This window comes from Euwallacea similis, chromosome 13 (genome assembly GCF_039881205.1).
Source record: "Euwallacea similis isolate ESF13 chromosome 13, ESF131.1, whole genome shotgun sequence".
In the NCBI taxonomy this organism is placed as follows: domain Eukaryota; kingdom Metazoa; phylum Arthropoda; class Insecta; order Coleoptera; family Curculionidae; genus Euwallacea; species Euwallacea similis.
The window spans coordinates 1,159,717-1,176,633 of NC_089621.1; the positions used below are offsets into that span (position 1 = coordinate 1,159,717).

Below are 16,917 nucleotides of genomic sequence, written 5' to 3' on the forward strand. Positions count from 1 at the left end.
GATTTAAATGTTGACGTCACAGAAATTCACTAAAAAGAGAGCACTAAAAAATGTGCTGTCTCTGTTAATTTTTTGTTCTTAATTATTGTTATTAATTTATTAATTATTAACTTTATATTTAAAGTCACATAACCAGTTCTTCCCTCTTAAACTTAGATAATATCCCTTTTAACATGTTAAGTGTAAGTAATCGAAGACTGCAAAATTTAGCAAGATTCCTCAATGGAGTGAAGCCTGAAACTCTAGAATTAAATTCTGTCCGAGCTTACGTCACTGCGGATTCTGTGGCTATTGGGGCGACCATCAAAGAAACACAGAAACCTGAGAAACCAGAATTTGTGCCGAGATTTTACTGTAAGTGTAACAAACAGCAAAATCTCATTAAACATAATCGAGTACAAAGTTCAAACATTCAAAAACCCCCTTACTTTCTAGATCGAAATGATCTCCCACAAACCACCATCCATAATCTCAGATGGATCATGCAGAAAGACATCCTTGGTCAAGATGTGTTCCTTATAGGGCCCCCAGGACCCCAAAAGAGAGTGCTAGCTATGCAATATATTGAACTTACAAGTAGGGAACATGAATATGTGGCTTTAAGCCGAGACACTACTGAAAGTGACCTTAAACAGAGAAGAGAGATTGTAGGGGGCACTGCCAAATATTTTGATCAAGTATGGGTTAAGTTTTACAACAAATTCAATCTAATGTCTGTGTGTATGTAGAGTGCAGTAAAGGCTGCTGTTAAGGGGAGAATTTTGATTCTGGAGGGGGTGGAAAAAGCTGAGAGAAATGTGCTCCCAGTTTTAAATAATTTGCTGGAAAATAGGGAAATGCACCTTGAGGATGGCAGGTTACTTATTCCTGCAGAGAGATATGATAAGCTACTAATGGTACACACATTAGATATTTTGATGCTCTGGGAATTTGTTTTTATTGCAATTTTAGGAGCATGGTGCAAAAGAGCTGGAGAAGTGGAAATTAGTTAGGGTAGATGAGAATTTTAGAGTAATTGCTTTAGGACTGCCAATCCCCAAGTAAAAAACCATATCTCTTGCATCACAAAATTTATATCCTCAATTTTTTTCTTAGATACCGAGGAAATCCTTTGGATCCCCCATTAAGATCTCGTTTTCAAGCAAGGGATGTTTCCACTTTCACATATCAGGTAAAGTTGTTAAAAAAATCACTTTAATACTAATGAAATTACAATTGGGAACTAATTTTGCTACTAATTATGCTACTATCACAATCGCTGGACCTTTTAGCTGGCAAATTGGGCATAAAAATGTGCAGTTGCCTTCTTACGCTGTTCACCCTCGGGTCGACTTCCTCCTCTAATTCTTCTTGACATTCACCTTCGTCTTGACTGGCTCTCGGCGGTAGTACGTGATAAAAATTCTCATCAGTAATAGTAGAAACTTCTTGATTGCTATAAACTAGAATATTTTGAGCACTGTCTTTGCGACTCCCCGGAGGAGATTGGCTTTTTAGGACCGAGCAATCAACCACATTTTTCTCTTCTACAGGAACTTGCTTTGCTTCCATCTCTGCAGTCAAAGTTAAACCCTTCTTGGAAGTTGGCTTCATTTGCGGATCATTATTAGCCAAATCAAGCCACACTATAACTTTCTCACTGAGCGCATTATCCAACAAACCACATTCAGCTTCTAAAGATGGGAGTTCCTCATAGTGACTTTGTTGCAAGCTGGGCGGTCTGAATCCTTTAATAGCCCCAAAATCCACCTCATTATTTAAGTTTTTACATGCAATTTGCCTGTTGCAAATCGAACCTGACGTCCACGTTTTGGGCCTCTCAGGTGGTTTTTCAGAAAGGTGTATTTCTCTAGATCCGTTCCTGTGTCTTCTCACTCCGGAGAGCAAAACGCGCACTGAAGAAACGTTGAGAAGGTTCACTGAAGGCCCAGCACTTTTTGTCGCTCTCACCTGGTTTGGCAAGAGCTGTTTCAGCTTCCTTTTGGGGTCGTGGACGTCGGAGTGTTCCTTGGTTTTGTCTAGGATCACGTGATGTTGCCCGTCCCTCCATACCGTGCGTATGTATAGAGGTCTTCGGCTGGATTCCCAGTGAGTTACCATGATGTTGAAGGGTTTATGAGCTGCTTGCAATAGAGGCGCAGGGGAGAATTTAACTGAAATCGAAAACCGAATTGAAATTAAATTTGTTAAAAGTAAATAATAATGCATCGTTTCGTGAGTAGTATTTTGATGGGGGAGTTTATGATTAATGAGGTTTAAAACATTGCAAAACTAGCCGAAACAATACGTTTGTGAATGACGTGAATTGAAATATCGCGTGACGAAATTGCTTTTTTTTAATTTATTGGATTAATTTATATTTTATTGCGAAGGGCAAGGTTTTTACGACCTTCAATAATCCCTCGCCAGGGCATTTTAACTGTTATTAAACGAAACGAAACATCGTACGTTTTGCTCCCATAACTTTTCGGTATTTATAGCGAAATATTCAATAACTTAAAAGCTCAATATAATAAAATATTAATTTTCTTAACAACAACTTAGGCAATTTTACTAATGTACTTCGAATCAATCACTTTAGGGTAAAAATTAAAATAAGACCCGTGCACTAATGAAATAAATTATTACAAAAAGCGTTTGCAACTTACTCAGTTCTAATTGAATTTTTTGTCGCGCTGCATGAAAAGCCTGAATGGGGTTACGGTGCAACCACCTTGTCACCACACAAAACGACAGGAAATGGAGAAAGGGAGACATAAATGAAACCCCTCGTGGGTTGATCTGGGACAGAGTGGCACACTGTGACGAATTTGCGCAATGGATGCAATGCCTGGATACAGGGTTGACACCGATATCAGAAACTTTTGCCTTTGTACAATCATCACCCTGTGTATGAAGTGTCGGGTTGTATTAATTTCGATTTGACTAATCTGGAGATTTGTAATTTGGGTTTTTAGTCTTGGCCGCGGATATTCCAGAGATATCATTGTGATTTAACCACCTTGTAGAGGCTTATTCAATTCGCCTATTGAAACGATCAAACAACCTCTTACCATTTGGAGATGTTATTTGGCAATTTACACCTTATTTTATGGTGGATTGACATGCAACCCTGGCCTGGAGTTATCTCAATTCCTGTTGCTGATAACATTAATTCGATCGAAAAGTCATCATCATGATTTTATTTCCTTAAAGAGGTGGATTTGAAATGGAATGAGTTCAGGATCTTAGCTATATTGCAGACGGGTAATTTACGCGCAACAAAAGCCCTATTTGCAGTTTAATTTATTCCATATGGAGAACTTTTGCCCCTGTCGGGAGTATTATTGTGTTAATGGTGACACAATTCCAGGCAGAGTTTGTTCATAATATTTCCAACAAACCTAACAAGTTTCACCTAATAATGGTGCCAACTAACAAGCAAAGTTTCCAATTAATTTCGGAAGTTTATTACGACCGCAGTGGGTTTTCACGCGAAGAAGACGTTAGCATGTAAAACTTGGGCAACTTTAAACTACAACTATCTCATGTCGTGTTTGCCATTCTGAATTGATTTTCAAATTTAATTTAATAGGGCCAGAACTAATTTACATATATAAACCATTTACTTGCAGGAGTGGTATAGGGAATTAACCACAATGAGACCAAAAGCCGATAAAAGCAAAATTGAAAAGCTTTTGTCCTGTGCCTTCGCTTTAATCAATCAAGAGACTAAATTCATGGGGCTTCCAGATTTTCCAGTGGACAATTTACCTGTAGCAGTACAGATTTTAGTAAGGCAGCTTAGTAATGAGGCTTCTAAAGACACGTTGAAAAAACTTTTTTTAGGAAAAGAATCCAGACATTTCAGTCTATGACCTTTTTTACCGCCTCTACCCCTATAAAACTTTCTTAGCAGATAGCGTTGGTAACATCGAAACTTTGTTAAAGACCTTCATAGATATTCCTGAAAATCTAGGACAGCAAAGCAGGATATCTTCACGCATTGCACAATTCTTTAACTCTCTCAAGTCTGGTAAATAACGTAAACAAAATCCTAAATAAAAGCCCAAACTTGTAAATTTTAGCCACAGAATCCTCAGACGGATACGTTCCTACAGACTACCAAAATCAAGTTCTAGGAAACGTACTTCAAACGGCACAAATATCTGATTTTTGCCTAATTGGCTCTAGTGGATCAGGCAAAACTTTGTTGCTAAACCAAATAGCTGTAATGCTCAATCAAGAAACGGAGAATATAGTTTTATATCAAGATATGACTTCACGCGACTTAATTCAACAGAGAACCACCCTTAAAAATGGCGACACTATTTGGACCTTTTCTCCTTTGGTGAAAGCAGCCCTAGAAGGGAAATTTGCAGTTTTGGATGGGATAAACAGGATTCATCCCAGTACCCTCTCAATTTTACACAGGTACTACTCCTGAGTACGTATCACCATAAAAAATCTATCATCACCTCGAAATCATTTTAATTATACCGTCAAATAAGTACCGAAATAGAGGTTTATGTTGAAGGTTAGTTCATGACAGAGAGTTACAACTGTATGATGGAAAACGTCTTGTCAGCTCTGAAAGATATAAATTTCTGCTGGAAAAAATGAAACTATCTAAGGAAAAGCTAGAGGACAGTGGTATTTATGAAATACATCCAGATTTTAGGATTGTGGTCGTAGGGGAGCCCCCCAATGTTCAATCTAAAGAAGGAAACTGGATATCGCCGGAAATGTTGAGTCTGTTTGTGTTTCATGATTTAAGAACTTTGAGCAAACTTGAGGAGATGCATGTGATTACTTCGAAGGTAAGTTGTTTCCAAGACTAGCATCAATTTGATTTCTGCAATGATTTAGTTCGGGCCAACTGACAAATCTCTACACAAAATCATCGACCTGGCTCACCTTTTACGAGAAAACCAAGACCAGTCTCTGAAGAACTTAGCCGGCCATCTCTCTACTAGACAATTATTACGAATCGCTGGAAGGTTAAAATGTTTCCCTACAGAAAATATTTATGGAATCCTCGAGGAAACCTTTATGATCAAATTCCTTCCATCAATAACTCGTAAATCTCTAGAAAACCTAATATTAAGCGTTGGGATTACTCCACAAGAAGAGTTATTGGAGCACGACTGCTCAAACATTAAATGCGAGGTGAAGGACAATATTTTGACTATTGGTAAGATAAGGGAGATTTAAAGGGAAACTTTTGCCTCCAAAAGATGTTTTTATAATATAGGAAACACATCAGTGCCAGTTTTCGAAACGCAGGACCACACTAAAGTGCCTAAGGTGCTATTCTACGACATTCCACAGCACGTACATCTTATGGAGAGCCTTTTACAGGACTTCCAATTGGGCTATCATTTGCTTTTAGTGGGGAATCAAGGTGTGGGGAAGAATAAAATTATTGATCGCTTCTTGCAATTGCTTAACAGGCCTCGAGAATACATACAATTGCATAGGTAAGTTATTAAATCGTTAAGATTTCAAAATTTGTCCAGAGTTTAGCATTATAATTTGAAATTATTTCTTGATACTATGGCGTATGGAATTCTACGATTGATTAAAATTGATATCACAGATGCCATCTGTTACATGATGGTAGATCTAAAACTTCCGCAGTAAATCTTGACAAATTAGCGACATATATTTTCTGGGAAGGAATTTACTTCATTCTATAGCTTATTTAGTTATAAATTATTGGCATTTTCTAGAGACACTACAGTTCAAACTCTCACCACTCAACCCACCATTAAAGACGGAGTTTTAACGTACGAAGACTCGCCCCTGGTTAAAGCCATCAAATACGGACATGTCTTAGTAGTGGACGAGGCGGATAAAGCCCCCACTCACGTGACCTGCATTTTAAAAACCCTGGTCGAATCCGGGCAAATGATTCTGAGCGACAGCAGAAAAATTGTCAAGCAAATACCCGACAATAAGGGCACGCATTACATTAAAATACATCCAAATTTCCGGATGGTGGTTCTGGCTAATCGTCCGGGATTCCCATTTCTTGGAAACGACTTTTTTGGTGCTCTTGGGGATTTATTCAGCAGCCGAGCTGTAGAGAATCCTTCAAGAGAATCAGAAATTGAACTTTTAAAGAGCTATGGCCCTAATGTATCTCCAAAAATCGTTCGGAAGTTAGTAGACATCTTCGGGGAATTGAGAACTATGGCTGATCAAGGACTGTTGAATTATCCTTATTCCACTAGGGAAGTGGTTAATATTGTTAAGCATCTGCAAGTAAGGAATTAAATAATTTTAAAGGGTTCTATTGCCATGTGAGAATTTTAGCAATTCCCTGAAGTAGACTTGGAGGAGGTGATATTTAACGTCTTTGATTTCGACAAATACAGTCCGGAACTTTTGGAAACTGTAGGCGAGGTATTAGAGAGACACGGTTTGTCTAAAAACGTCATTTCCAGTGAATATATCTTGTCTAAAAGGGCTAAAGAACATATTCAAGTTACAGTGAACAGGTATAGTGGGTTGGACGTTTCCACCCCTAAACATGGGAAAGAAGACCCAAAGAATGAACCCCATGTAGGGGGTAATACGTGGGCCGGAGGAACTGGGGGTAGGGATACTGCAGGTTTGGGCGGCAAAGGCGGCCCTTACAGGCTTGACAAAGGACACAAAGTTCATCAGGTGCATATTTAATTGACTAATTATAATTTTTGATTCATAAAAAATCTATTAGCTCTCGGACGAAGAGAAAGCTAGTGTTCCGGAACATATAACAAAGGCAGCTAGAGAAATGAACCGAAGGGCTTTTGCTGAAAAGTTAAAGGAAATAGGGATGTCAGGGTACGACCATAACGTGTATTCTCAGTTTTCCAATGCGGTTTCCAGGCAGGTTCAGTCGTTGAGGGTTATTTTGGGTAATTTACAGGCGAAGAATAAAGAAAGGAATTGGTACAGGCATCAGACTTCAGGCGAGTTAGACGACGTAAAGCTTATCGATGGTAGAGAAGTCCTTTCTTTGATGTTTATTTTCCTTCATAAAACCTTTTTCTCTTAGGTTTATTAGGCGAAAAAACGATATTCAGAAGAAGGGCCGAACAAGAACCTGAAATTGGGACACCTCAAATAAAGCCAAAATTTTTTCGGGTTCTAGTGGATGTTTCTGGAAGTATGTATAGGTGAGTATTCCTTTAATTATTACGTAATTCATTTATTAAATTTTAAAAAATCCTGGAATTTTTAGGTTCAATGGTTATGATGGAAGATTGGACAGAGAGTTGGAAGCTGTAGTTTTAGTTATGGAAGCCTTTGAGGGCTTTGAAGACAAGATAAAGTATGATATTATAGGCCATTCTGGGGAAGAATTTAACATTGCATTTGTCTCAAGAGACAAACCTCCAAAAAATAATAAAGATCGCCTGGAAATTATACGGGTAATTTTTCATTGATATATCCACTTTTGAGAAAATACGCTTAAATAAATTATGGTTCAAATTTACCCGAGGACGGCTGGGGCTACTTTAAAGGGGGCTCCGACAAATATTATGCCTAGACAAACTAGTTATTAACTTTTTATTACAAATTCCAGACAATGCATGCTCATTCGCAATACTGCTGGTCAGGCGATCACACTCTGGAAGCCACCCAATGGGCGGTCAACGACTTATCTGAAGAGGATTGCGACGAAGCAATTCTCGTGCTTCTTTCGGATGCCAATTTGCAAAGATATGGAATTCCGCCCTCAAAGTTAGCAGATGCATTAACTGTGAAACCGAATGTGAGCTCCTATGCTGTGTTCATTGGGGGTCTGGGAGATCAGGCGGAAAAGTATAGCGTCTGACGTTTTATTATCCTAAAACTCTTATATTTTTTGTAGATTAACGCAGAAATTGCCTTCAGGAAGAGCCTTTATTTGTAATGATACGAAAGAGTTGCCGCAAATAATGAAACAAATATTTTGGTCCTCAGTTAATGTATAAATTGTCGTGTATTAGGCAAATTAAATAAATTTATTTTTATATTCTAAAATGTCTTCTGGATTTTGAAGCCGTGTTCCAAGGTAAGTTATTCATTCATGTGTTTGAAAATCTCATGGATTCGTTCACTGCAATATCGTTAAGATTTCGGTTATTTAGGAACTTTTGGTGGAAAAAAACTACAATCATCGATTATTTAAACGTTTAATAGTTGTACGCGTGTGTACAATGTACAATCTTTATAATATAGTATTAAGAGAAAATCAACAATAGAAAATGGTTATAATATAAACAAAAAAGCGTTAATGTTAATATTAAACAAGTGCTATTATAGGTATTTAATCTTTGGTTTTTGTCAGATACTCAAGACATTTGGTAGATTCAGAACAACAGGAGATTCAATGTGTTTAAATTGAGAAGAATGATCATCCTCGAATCGCCAAATTTGGAGGAAAACATACCTAGTAAATAAAATAAATTGCTTTCCATTTTGATCCGTCAAATCCTTGATCATGATTTACTACACTATAACTAAAGAAAAGGAAAATCCTACATAAAATACTAGTAATCACATGACATTTACATTGTTTAACAATCGCTCAAGCACTGTTAAATTGTTCTCAAGAAATTGTCGCAAATATGAGGAAATTTGCAACAAATTTGTACAAAGCACTTACACGCTACAGCAAAAATTTCACATGTTGTTCTTTGTTTACTCATAATTTTTAAGTAATTATTTAATGACTATTCCCCCTTAAATTTCCTTTTCTCGCGCCAGATGCAAAAACTGCCCCAATTTTCTCTAGGGCCATTCTCTTATCTTTCATTAAAATTTTATGCTAACACAAGTGGATAGTATTATTTGTATTTCACAGGGACTAGAAAAAATATACTCTCTATCACAAATATTATGCCCTATACAATAGCAAAATATAAATCTGGAATATACTTTCTATTTAGTGATATCTGATTAAGAGTTAATAATACAATAAGCAACAAAACTTAGATCATTTTTCAGAAAGGTGTTTAACTGTACTAAGCCTGCTTTCTATTGAATTCAATGGAAAATAAACTTGAGCAGTTAAACTTTCCTGAAGTTATACTTCCTTCATCAGTACAAATTTCTACTGCCATTTGAAGCTATGGAATCATATTTTTTAATTAACAGTGCAAAACTGGCCTCACATCAAAACAACTGCTGAAGTGCATGACATTCAGTGTGATCTATTTTTAGGCAGAAATTAACCATAAACCCGGTTAAATTAACGTTAATCAACTTTAAGGAAATCAACTTATCAAGGAGTGTATGGGGGAGGGGGTAGCGAATAAGGAGGAGGAGGCGTAGGGCTTTGAAAGTGGTCATCAAAACCATCAATTAAGCACCTATCATCCTCTTGCTGGGACGTTTTGTATGGGAGCATCAAACTGTAGAGGACTCCCAATGCTTCAATACATCCTGATAAAGAATTTTCCACATTAAAAATACAAATTTAATTTGTTTTTTTAAAAAAAAAACACCTACCAGCAAATGTCATTAAGTAAAAGCCAAACCCATAAGAAACATCACAGTTCTTAAGGGAACTCCGACCCTCAATGGAGTTTTGTAACAGCATCACTGTGTAATATGACATTGTTACTATAATCATTATGACTAATACTGAAACATTTTTGGGATTTGTTATACTTCTGAAAGACAATTTTAGTATTGACTCACTTGTTGAAATACCTGCAACTGAATATCTCCTAAACATTTTGTATATTAAAGTTCTAGGACCGATAATATCCAGGAAGAATCCAAGCAATGAGAATAATATGGCCATAAAGAGGAGCAGAATTATTATTCGCATCATGTTAACTATAGATGAATCTAAACATTTGTAATCTAAAATTCTTCAAGTACAGGATTTGCAGAAAATAAATCTCACACAGTCACTTACCATTATAATCAATTCCATCATCAGTGTAACCAAACCAGAAAAACTGTCCTAAGGTTAAATATGGAACACAAGTACCTCCATCAATTATGAACCAAGTTAAATCTCCCATTGACATGCAAATTAGAGTAATTGCAATCATATGGAAAGTGGCCAATATGAGGTTCCTTTCCTCATCCTTCTGATGGAACAATTCCTTGATGTATGAAAAATTTACTTGTTGAATGCACATTGCTGGAAAAACTAGAAAATATTACGGGGTTTTAATCAATATTTTCAGGAGATCACTGTTATGTGTGATTAGTGATCGAATCTCATTAGTGGTGGGTCGAAGTGTGGTAATATGCATGCAATGGCAGTTAATTGTTAAAAACCCGATCAACTAAAAATCGTGATAACCGTGTTATATTGACCTTGCTGTGTTGTATTTTGCGACTTACCAAATAGTTCAGAGAGAAAAAAGGAGTCCAAGGCTAGTTAAGCATGGTTAGGCGAAGTTCATTGTGATGACAAGCGAGAAGTGTATTCTTGTGTGAACTATCGCTTATTTCAGGAAATCACAAATCTTCTACGATACCCTATAGTGTATTTTTATGAGTTTAAATATCACCTTTTGTCACTTCTTTTTCACTTTGTGGATAAATACGGAATAAATAAAAATTAAACTTAATACGAAATGTCATTGACAATGGCAGCTGTTTATTTTTGAATATATTTCTTCGCAAGGTCAACAGATGGTGCTACAGTGAAATAAAAAACGAGCACTTAGAATTTACAGCACTGAAACTGCTATTTAAAAATATAGTCTTTATTTACTTTTAAGGCGGTAGATGAAAAATTTAACAGTTATCCATCTTCATGGATAACTTTCATTAAGATATATTTCAATTTTTAGATTTTCAGAAACAAAACAAATAGCATTGTAGAGTAATATGGATCACTCCTATGACCTCTTGTTCTTAAAACACTAAAGCGCCATCTGATAATTCAGCCTCCAACTTAAATTCTGACGTTATCTTAGCGTCAACATTAACTTTACACGTCAAATGTTTTAGCAAAATTTTGATTTTCCCGAGTTTTCGGAATTTTCCCCAGTGCTTTTTTAAGCGAAAATGACCAGCTAATTTGTCGGCATCTTCCTTAACGAACTCCTTACTCAATATTACTTGCAATTATGGGTAATACCTCTTTAGAACTCCCCAGATTCCCAATGATTCACAGGTTAGATTTCAGGTGTCCTGTTTAGTTACTTCAAAAGCCTCATTGGGGCCCGAGAAATGCGGATTCTTATCTTGGGATTAGATGGTGCAGGAAAGACCACCATCCTGTATAGGCTGCAGGTCGGCGAGGTGGTCACCACCATACCTACCATAGGGTTCAATGTTGAACAAGTCACATACAAGAATTTGAAATTCCAAGTATGGGATCTTGGAGGACAAACTAGTATTAGGTATTAGATTAGTAACTGTAGCTAATTGAAGTAAAGATAGTATTTGCCCTTTTATAGACCTTACTGGAGGTGCTACTACAGCAATACTGATGCTGTAATTTATGTGGTGGACTCAGCAGATAAAGAGAGAATGGGAATTTCCAAAGATGAGCTCTTTCACATGCTAAGGGAAGAGGAATTGCAGGATGCGATTCTCGTAGTATTAGCCAATAAGCAAGATATCCCAGGGTGCATGTCTTTGAAAGAAGTGCATCAGGCTTTAGGTTTAGAAGCTTTAAAAAATCGAACTTTTCAAATATTTAAAACATCAGCAACCAAAGGAGAGGGGCTGGACATGGCAATGGAATGGCTTGCCAATGCACTGAAGAACCGGAAATAACAGTTTCACCTTATTTTTATTTATTTTTCTAGTCTTAATGATGTGTATGAAAATGCACTCTTTTGCCTATATGGTATATATGAGACTTTTGTACCAAGTTATAACCAGGTTCATGGCACAAGTTACTCCCAGAATGCAGCTAAAAGTGCATTTCATTTTATTTCAATGTTATTTTATTGAAAATATTCATTCCATTATCTGTCAAATTGTTGGTTTGTTTTAGTTCTATTTGTGTGCATTTTCCTTGTATTTCCAACTTTATTTTGTTCTGTTGAATCAAAGAAGTAAATGGAAAGATCCTAAGATCCAGCTGTATAATCATAATTCTAGAGTCAGCTTAGTAAACTCAACTAGTACTTGAACCACTTCATAAGAATAATACTGCTTTTCTTATATGAGGTAGTTGCAGCTCCAGTTGAGTTTAGCTGAACTCATTTTTCAATCATGATTATACAAGTGGGCCTAAAAGCATAATTTTGTTCCACCCATCGGTATCTCATATATATATTTCAATATTACTTAACCATGATCATGTATTTATAATATTGTAATACCTTTAGCCTGTATGTAAATAAAATATGAATTGTAATTTAGTATATAAAGATTTTTCATTTTGGGTTGCCTCAAAATATAACCACTTGAATGAATACTGAGCAAACAATTTTATTAAAAAACCTTAACTAAAACAAATCAGATCCTCCTTCCTCTTCTTCCAGAACGGGATCTCCAAATCTGCCAATTTTGTTTTTGGAATTCTCCAACTCCATCTGTACCTTCTTACGGATGTAAAATATTGGGCAATCTCTGCTAGTGCATAGAATTTCTTCATGTAAAGAGCCTTGGCAACGCTGGCATTCTGTTTGATATAAAATATAATTACGCGTCTTAACTTCCATACTACACAGACCTGTAAACAGAACTGCAAATCTATCTTCCAACATGCGATGATGGCAGAATTCCTGCTGGTAAATTGACGCCTCTTTAGGTTTGCAATAGCCACAAACAGCTTCGTTTTCGTAGCCTTTGGGAAGTACTGATTTGCATCCGAGGCAGGTCTCTTTCTTTTGAGTAAAAGCTGCTAAAGCCCCCACTTTAGATGTGACTCTAGTGCGAGTCCTCGTATGTTCGCCTCCTGGTTTCCATTAAGAAAAATAAATAATGAAGTTATTGATTATTTAACATACGCAGCAAAATAGACTCAGCATTGTCTCCTAAAATCGGTTGGAAAATCCTCACTAAAGGCTTGGAAAGTTGGTTTTGCAGATAGTAGTTTGCATCTATAGGAATGTTGTTTTCTAACACAAAAATTGGGTCCTGGAATGTTTTTATTATTAAGATTCATTTTAATTTCTCTAAGACACATACTTCAGCCTTTTCAAAGGCTTTAGAAGTCTTTGAAGCAGCAGTTATAACATAAGGAATTCGATCTCCTAATTTGGGGGCATTTCCTGGGTCTCTCTTCTTCATCTTTTTTGCCAACTCCACATGAGCTTGTTTTGCTTGATAGTCTTCTTTAGTCAATTCTTTCGTAATTACCAACTGAGAAATATCTATGTTGTTTTGCAGGAGATCCGATATTACTAGTTTGACATAACTTATTGCTCCGTCAGGGTCTCTAAAAGGTGTTAGATTTAATATATTGGATGTTACAAATTCGCGATAATATATGGTGATCTTCTATATCATAAAAGGTACAGGAGTAGTTTAGAAGATATCCATACATCCCTGGCGAATGTTTAGTATCCTATGATATAATTATGTCATAGGCAAATTATTATTGCTTGCATATAGCCAAAGCAATAATATCTCCAAAGTATCTCTAAGTGTAGCAAACCTGTCAATGAGCAGCTTCTGCAGACACGTATTGATAACGTCCACGACCAGTGTGCAGTTGTCCCTTCGGACAGTTTCAATCCCTTTGCAATCCATTTTGTCATACTTATCAGGCTTGGTGAAATAAAGTCCCGCATAGCGTTTTTTATTTATTAACAAATAAGGGAAATAGACTTTTTCAAATTCCAATTTAATAGGGCTTATAAACTTGGCGCTAATTAATTCTGCAGCTTCCCTACCCAGCTCCATACTGCGCTCTATTGATTTTACTTTAAAATTTACCATAACCGAATCGGTATCGCCGTAAATTACTTTGGCGTCCGATTCATAACCTTTTTTTATCGTGTAGTGTAGCTCTACTTCTTGTTTTGTTTGCTCGATCATACTGCGGCCGTAAGCCGTTACACTCTTAAAAAAAAAAAATTATTTATTGAGTTCTTAGTCAATGAATTAAGAATCTTACTGACGATATTTCTAGACAAGGCAACTTTCCCACTTGAGCCCCAGTGAATCCATAAACGGAATTGGCAGATATTTTATAGGCCAACTGCCTGCCATTTAACACAGCTATCAGTACCGGATCTTTAGCGTCTTTAAGTAGAGCTTTGGTCTTTTTTCTTGCGGCTAAAAGATGCTGCAAAATATGGGGCAAAAGTCCTGGACGCACTGAAGACTTGACGAATAGGCAATTGGCTGGGGTACTCGTAACTTGATCATTTGAGAGTCTTTTATATAAAATGTATATAAATGAAATATTACCACAATAAGGCTAAACATACCCCAAGGTATCTTTCATATGAGCACTCCTCACTAGGGTCGTGTAACATAAATTGTGAGCTATCATTATACTAGGATACAATGAGCTGAAATCTAGAGTTGCAATTGGGTCTGTGTAATAACCTCGGATTGGCTCAATCACAGTAGCTCCTTCATACTGTTCAGAGTTGGTCTGGCCTTGGTGGGCAGGCATGAAATAGCCTGCTTCTCTAGCCTATATTATCCAAATTTTAAAACAGAAACCACAGGTTACACTATCTTACATGTCTCAGAAGTTGAGCCACAACCTTAACTTGCTCCCCTTTTGACAAAAGACTAGTTATAGCCACCCCTGTTACTCTAGCCATTTCTATATCATTTGTGAAGCTCAGAACTGTGTTTATCAGCCGCATAGGTAGGTCTGCATCTTTGAGACAATACACTGCCAACCTAAAAAATTCCATGAAGAAAATATATAGTGATAATACAATCTAAGCACCTTCTCCTGGTTTGTTCATCCCCATTTTGCAAATCTGTAATAATACTGTAATGGACGTCCTCTTTTTGTTCACCCAAAATCTCCTGACAAACGCTGTTCAGAGTGTAAGATCTGAGCTTAAAATCGCGCTTAATGACCATGAGCATATCATATGGCACTCGTCCTTCAAAATTTATGGTTTTATACACTCTTTTACCAATTTTGGTTTGCGTTGTAGTTTCCTTGATTTGAGACCTTTTGAAAACACCTAACTAATACAGAGATTTAAAACTGACAAAATAAAGCTACCTAACATTCAGTAAGCGCCCCAACAAGTCAAAATTAGCCACTTTTAAATGCTTAGCTCGGTCTAACAAATATGTAAAATCAAAGTTGTTGATGTTATATCCAGTGAAAATATCTGGATCTAGTACTCTCACAAACTGTGCCCATGCATCTAACATTTCATCTTCAGTCTCATAACAATAAACCTGAAAACAACCAAATTTCTAATTGTTTTTATCAAAAAGAAATCTATTCCTACCTCAGCATGACCAATGGGAGCACATGATTTAAGGCAAAAAATATTCCTGATCATTACTTCCTTTGCACCATGGAGCTGTATTACATTTGCTATTTGAATCACTGGATCAACTTGAGGTTCTGGAAAAATGCCCTTTCTCCCAGCACATTCAATATCAAAGCTATGGATCCGGAATTGAGCCACATCCCCCCAATCACCTTCAGGGGCATGAGCAATGAAATCCTCCCATGATATATCACATTCAATCTGGCATCTGGATACTTTGCTGTAGGATGAAGTGTCTGTTCGCAAGTACCATTTTTTGGGCGGCAATTCTAGCCAAACACAACCTAATATGTTGGTGTCCACCATAAACCTTTTTGTGACATATGAAATTTGATTATATGAAATATAAATGTAATGTTTGTGGTAAGGAAGTACCTGGTTTCAATATCTACATTAGTCTCATAAAACTCGAAAGGGTGATTGGAAAGAGGGGAGTAAATCATACTGTTTGATAACAATCTTTTAGCTGCAGGGACAAATTTGTAAAGTGAAACTGTGATTTTGGCAAATTTTTCATCATTGTTGCCTCTATAGTGAAGCAAACTTTTGCCATTTACAATTTCCACCATCAAAACTGCATCAATTATTCCATCTTTGTTACCTCCCCTTATGTCGGCTATTAAGGCATCATTCAGCTTGTTCTAGAGAATAAATCCTTCTTTTTAGTTCTTTTTTTTTGAGGTTTTACAGAAGGATAACCTTGAATGGTTCCAAATCGGCATCTGTAAACTTGTCTGGTAAGTTAATGTAAAAATATGGGGAGAATCCATGAACATGACAACAGACACTGTTCCCCCCCTTGGTAATTCCAAACATCCGCATGATAGGCACCTGAAGAGAATGTTTTTGTTTTGACAAAAATGAGGATATAGAATTTATTCACGTGGAAACTCATGACTTTGGACCTAGATAACAACATACCTGTCCAGTTTGGGGCCCTGGCATGCCAGGATACACCTGCCCCACATAATTGTCCAATTCAATTTCTTGAAAAATGAGTACGTCTTTCGAAGGATTCAGCTGAGGCACTGGGGGTCTTTGAATCTTGCTGTTGGGCCTGAAAGGGGGGACATTTTCCGGTATTTTTTGGAGATTAAGGAGGCTGCTGGAGCTTACTTGAATTTCTTGAATGAGCCGTCGTGCTCGCCTGACTTCCTTTTGCTCATGTTTGATGTTATTAGTCGATAAAATGTTAATATTTAACAACACCGTCTGAAAACGAATAAGTTGGCGCCAATTCGGGAAAATTGTTTTTGTATTTTTAACTTCAAACTACAATCAAAAATCAAAATCATCTGATATTGCGACTTAGTTGGTTGAACTATGGCTAACTATGTCTGTCTTTCTTAACAATGTATTAAAAAGAGATAAATGAGTTATTAATATAGCGCCTCGCTATGAATGGAACCGTAGTTAGGATTTTGTATTAAAGCAGATCTACGAGTACAACTCAAGATTGTTACAAATGTTACCAAATTTAAATATTTTAAGAATGCTATTTTGTAGCATTGTTGATGATCCTATAGTTCCTTGCTTGCAAGCTCATTTGGATTCC

General features: G+C 36.7%; 5 protein-coding genes across 7 annotated transcripts; 2 read left to right on the forward strand and 3 right to left on the reverse strand.

Annotated features, from left to right (window-relative positions):
- Window positions 1-107: 107 nt before the first annotated feature.
- Window positions 108-7,995, forward strand: c12.2 (von Willebrand factor A domain-containing protein c12.2). The gene is made up of 18 exons (XM_066395980.1): window positions 108-354; window positions 436-677; window positions 729-896; window positions 952-1,040; window positions 1,096-1,171; window positions 3,615-3,773; window positions 3,829-4,015; window positions 4,068-4,413; window positions 4,517-4,799; window positions 4,849-5,173; window positions 5,234-5,459; window positions 5,712-6,246; window positions 6,298-6,651; window positions 6,704-6,968; window positions 7,025-7,145; window positions 7,211-7,400; window positions 7,556-7,794; window positions 7,844-7,995. The coding sequence occupies exons 1-18, from the start codon at window positions 174-176 to the stop codon at window positions 7,944-7,946; spliced, it is 4,089 nt and encodes a 1,362-aa protein (XP_066252077.1). The 5' UTR covers window positions 108-173; the 3' UTR covers window positions 7,947-7,995.
- LOC136412819 (uncharacterized) lies at window positions 1,151-3,098 on the reverse strand. Of its 2 annotated transcripts, none has more exons than XM_066395982.1 (2): window positions 2,649-3,098; window positions 1,151-2,153 (listed from the first exon to the last, which is right to left on the reverse strand). In XM_066395982.1, exons 1-2 carry the CDS (start codon window positions 2,755-2,757, stop codon window positions 1,210-1,212), a joined length of 1,053 nt encoding a protein of 350 aa, XP_066252079.1. In that variant the 5' UTR covers window positions 2,758-3,098; the 3' UTR covers window positions 1,151-1,209. The 2 variants fall into 2 exon arrangements, with proteins under 2 accessions (XP_066252079.1, XP_066252080.1); XM_066395983.1 differs by having other exon boundaries at window positions 1,151-2,120; window positions 2,645-2,771.
- A 136-nt stretch (window positions 7,996-8,131) lies between the features above and the next one.
- Window positions 8,132-10,567, reverse strand: LOC136413195 (transmembrane protein 127-like). Of its 2 annotated transcripts, XM_066396589.1 has the most exons (5): window positions 10,318-10,567; window positions 9,881-10,120; window positions 9,658-9,825; window positions 9,466-9,600; window positions 8,132-9,399 (listed from the first exon to the last, which is right to left on the reverse strand). In XM_066396589.1, the coding sequence occupies exons 2-5, from the start codon at window positions 10,107-10,109 to the stop codon at window positions 9,239-9,241; spliced, it is 693 nt and encodes a 230-aa protein (XP_066252686.1). In that variant the 5' UTR covers window positions 10,110-10,120; window positions 10,318-10,567; the 3' UTR covers window positions 8,132-9,238. The 2 variants fall into 2 exon arrangements, with proteins under 2 accessions (XP_066252686.1, XP_066252685.1); XM_066396588.1 differs by lacking the exon at window positions 10,318-10,567 and having other exon boundaries at window positions 9,881-10,181.
- Window positions 10,568-10,893: 326 nt separating this feature from the next.
- Window positions 10,894-12,353, forward strand: Arl1 (ADP ribosylation factor-like 1). The gene is made up of 3 exons (XM_066396719.1): window positions 10,894-11,055; window positions 11,111-11,327; window positions 11,385-12,353. The coding sequence occupies exons 1-3, from the start codon at window positions 11,052-11,054 to the stop codon at window positions 11,704-11,706; spliced, it is 543 nt and encodes a 180-aa protein (XP_066252816.1). The 5' UTR covers window positions 10,894-11,051; the 3' UTR covers window positions 11,707-12,353.
- DNApol-delta (DNA polymerase delta) lies at window positions 12,350-16,627 on the reverse strand. Its single transcript, XM_066396713.1, has 15 exons — window positions 16,479-16,627; window positions 16,284-16,419; window positions 16,062-16,193; window positions 15,738-16,003; window positions 15,318-15,672; window positions 15,083-15,264; window positions 14,795-15,028; window positions 14,580-14,745; window positions 14,319-14,530; window positions 14,003-14,264; window positions 13,541-13,947; window positions 13,072-13,321; window positions 12,891-13,020; window positions 12,614-12,838; window positions 12,350-12,562 (listed from the first exon to the last, which is right to left on the reverse strand). The coding sequence occupies exons 1-15, from the start codon at window positions 16,526-16,528 to the stop codon at window positions 12,387-12,389; spliced, it is 3,183 nt and encodes a 1,060-aa protein (XP_066252810.1). The 5' UTR covers window positions 16,529-16,627; the 3' UTR covers window positions 12,350-12,386.
- Between the last annotated feature and the right edge of the window lie 290 nt (window positions 16,628-16,917).

Excerpts from the sequence above, each read along its gene's own strand:
- c12.2 (XM_066395980.1), top strand. The coding sequence starts at position 174 with ATGTTAAGTGTAAGTAATCGAAGACTGCAAAATTTAGCAAGATTCCTC. Across the intron at positions 1,041-1,095 it reads TTAGGACTGCCAATCCCCAA|ATACCGAGGAAATCCTTTGG; the intron begins GTAAAAAACCAT and ends TTTTTTTCTTAG. Across the intron at positions 7,795-7,843 it reads CTGGGAGATCAGGCGGAAAA|ATTAACGCAGAAATTGCCTT; the intron begins GTATAGCGTCTG and ends TATTTTTTGTAG.
- Arl1 (XM_066396719.1), top strand. Across the intron at positions 11,328-11,384 it reads GGAGGACAAACTAGTATTAG|ACCTTACTGGAGGTGCTACT; the intron begins GTATTAGATTAG and ends GCCCTTTTATAG.
- LOC136412819 (XM_066395982.1), bottom strand. The coding sequence starts at position 2,757 with ATGTCTCCCTTTCTCCATTTCCTGTCGTTTTGTGTGGTGACAAGGTGG. Across the intron at positions 2,154-2,648 it reads AAAAATTCAATTAGAACTGA|TTAAATTCTCCCCTGCGCCT; the intron begins GTAAGTTGCAAA and ends TTTCGATTTCAG.
- LOC136413195 (XM_066396589.1), bottom strand. The coding sequence starts at position 10,109 with ATGTGCATTCAACAAGTAAATTTTTCATACATCAAGGAATTGTTCCAT. Across the intron at positions 9,826-9,880 it reads TGATGGAATTGATTATAATG|ATTACAAATGTTTAGATTCA; the intron begins GTAAGTGACTGT and ends GAAGAATTTTAG. Across the intron at positions 9,400-9,465 it reads TTACTTAATGACATTTGCTG|GATGTATTGAAGCATTGGGA; the intron begins GTAGGTGTTTTT and ends ATTCTTTATCAG.
- DNApol-delta (XM_066396713.1), bottom strand. The coding sequence starts at position 16,528 with ATGAGCAAAAGGAAGTCAGGCGAGCACGACGGCTCATTCAAGAAATTC. Across the intron at positions 13,948-14,002 it reads CTTGTCTAGAAATATCGTCA|AGTGTAACGGCTTACGGCCG; the intron begins GTAAGATTCTTA and ends TTTTTTTTTAAG. Across the intron at positions 13,021-13,071 it reads AAGCCTTTGAAAAGGCTGAA|GACCCAATTTTTGTGTTAGA; the intron begins GTATGTGTCTTA and ends AAAACATTCCAG.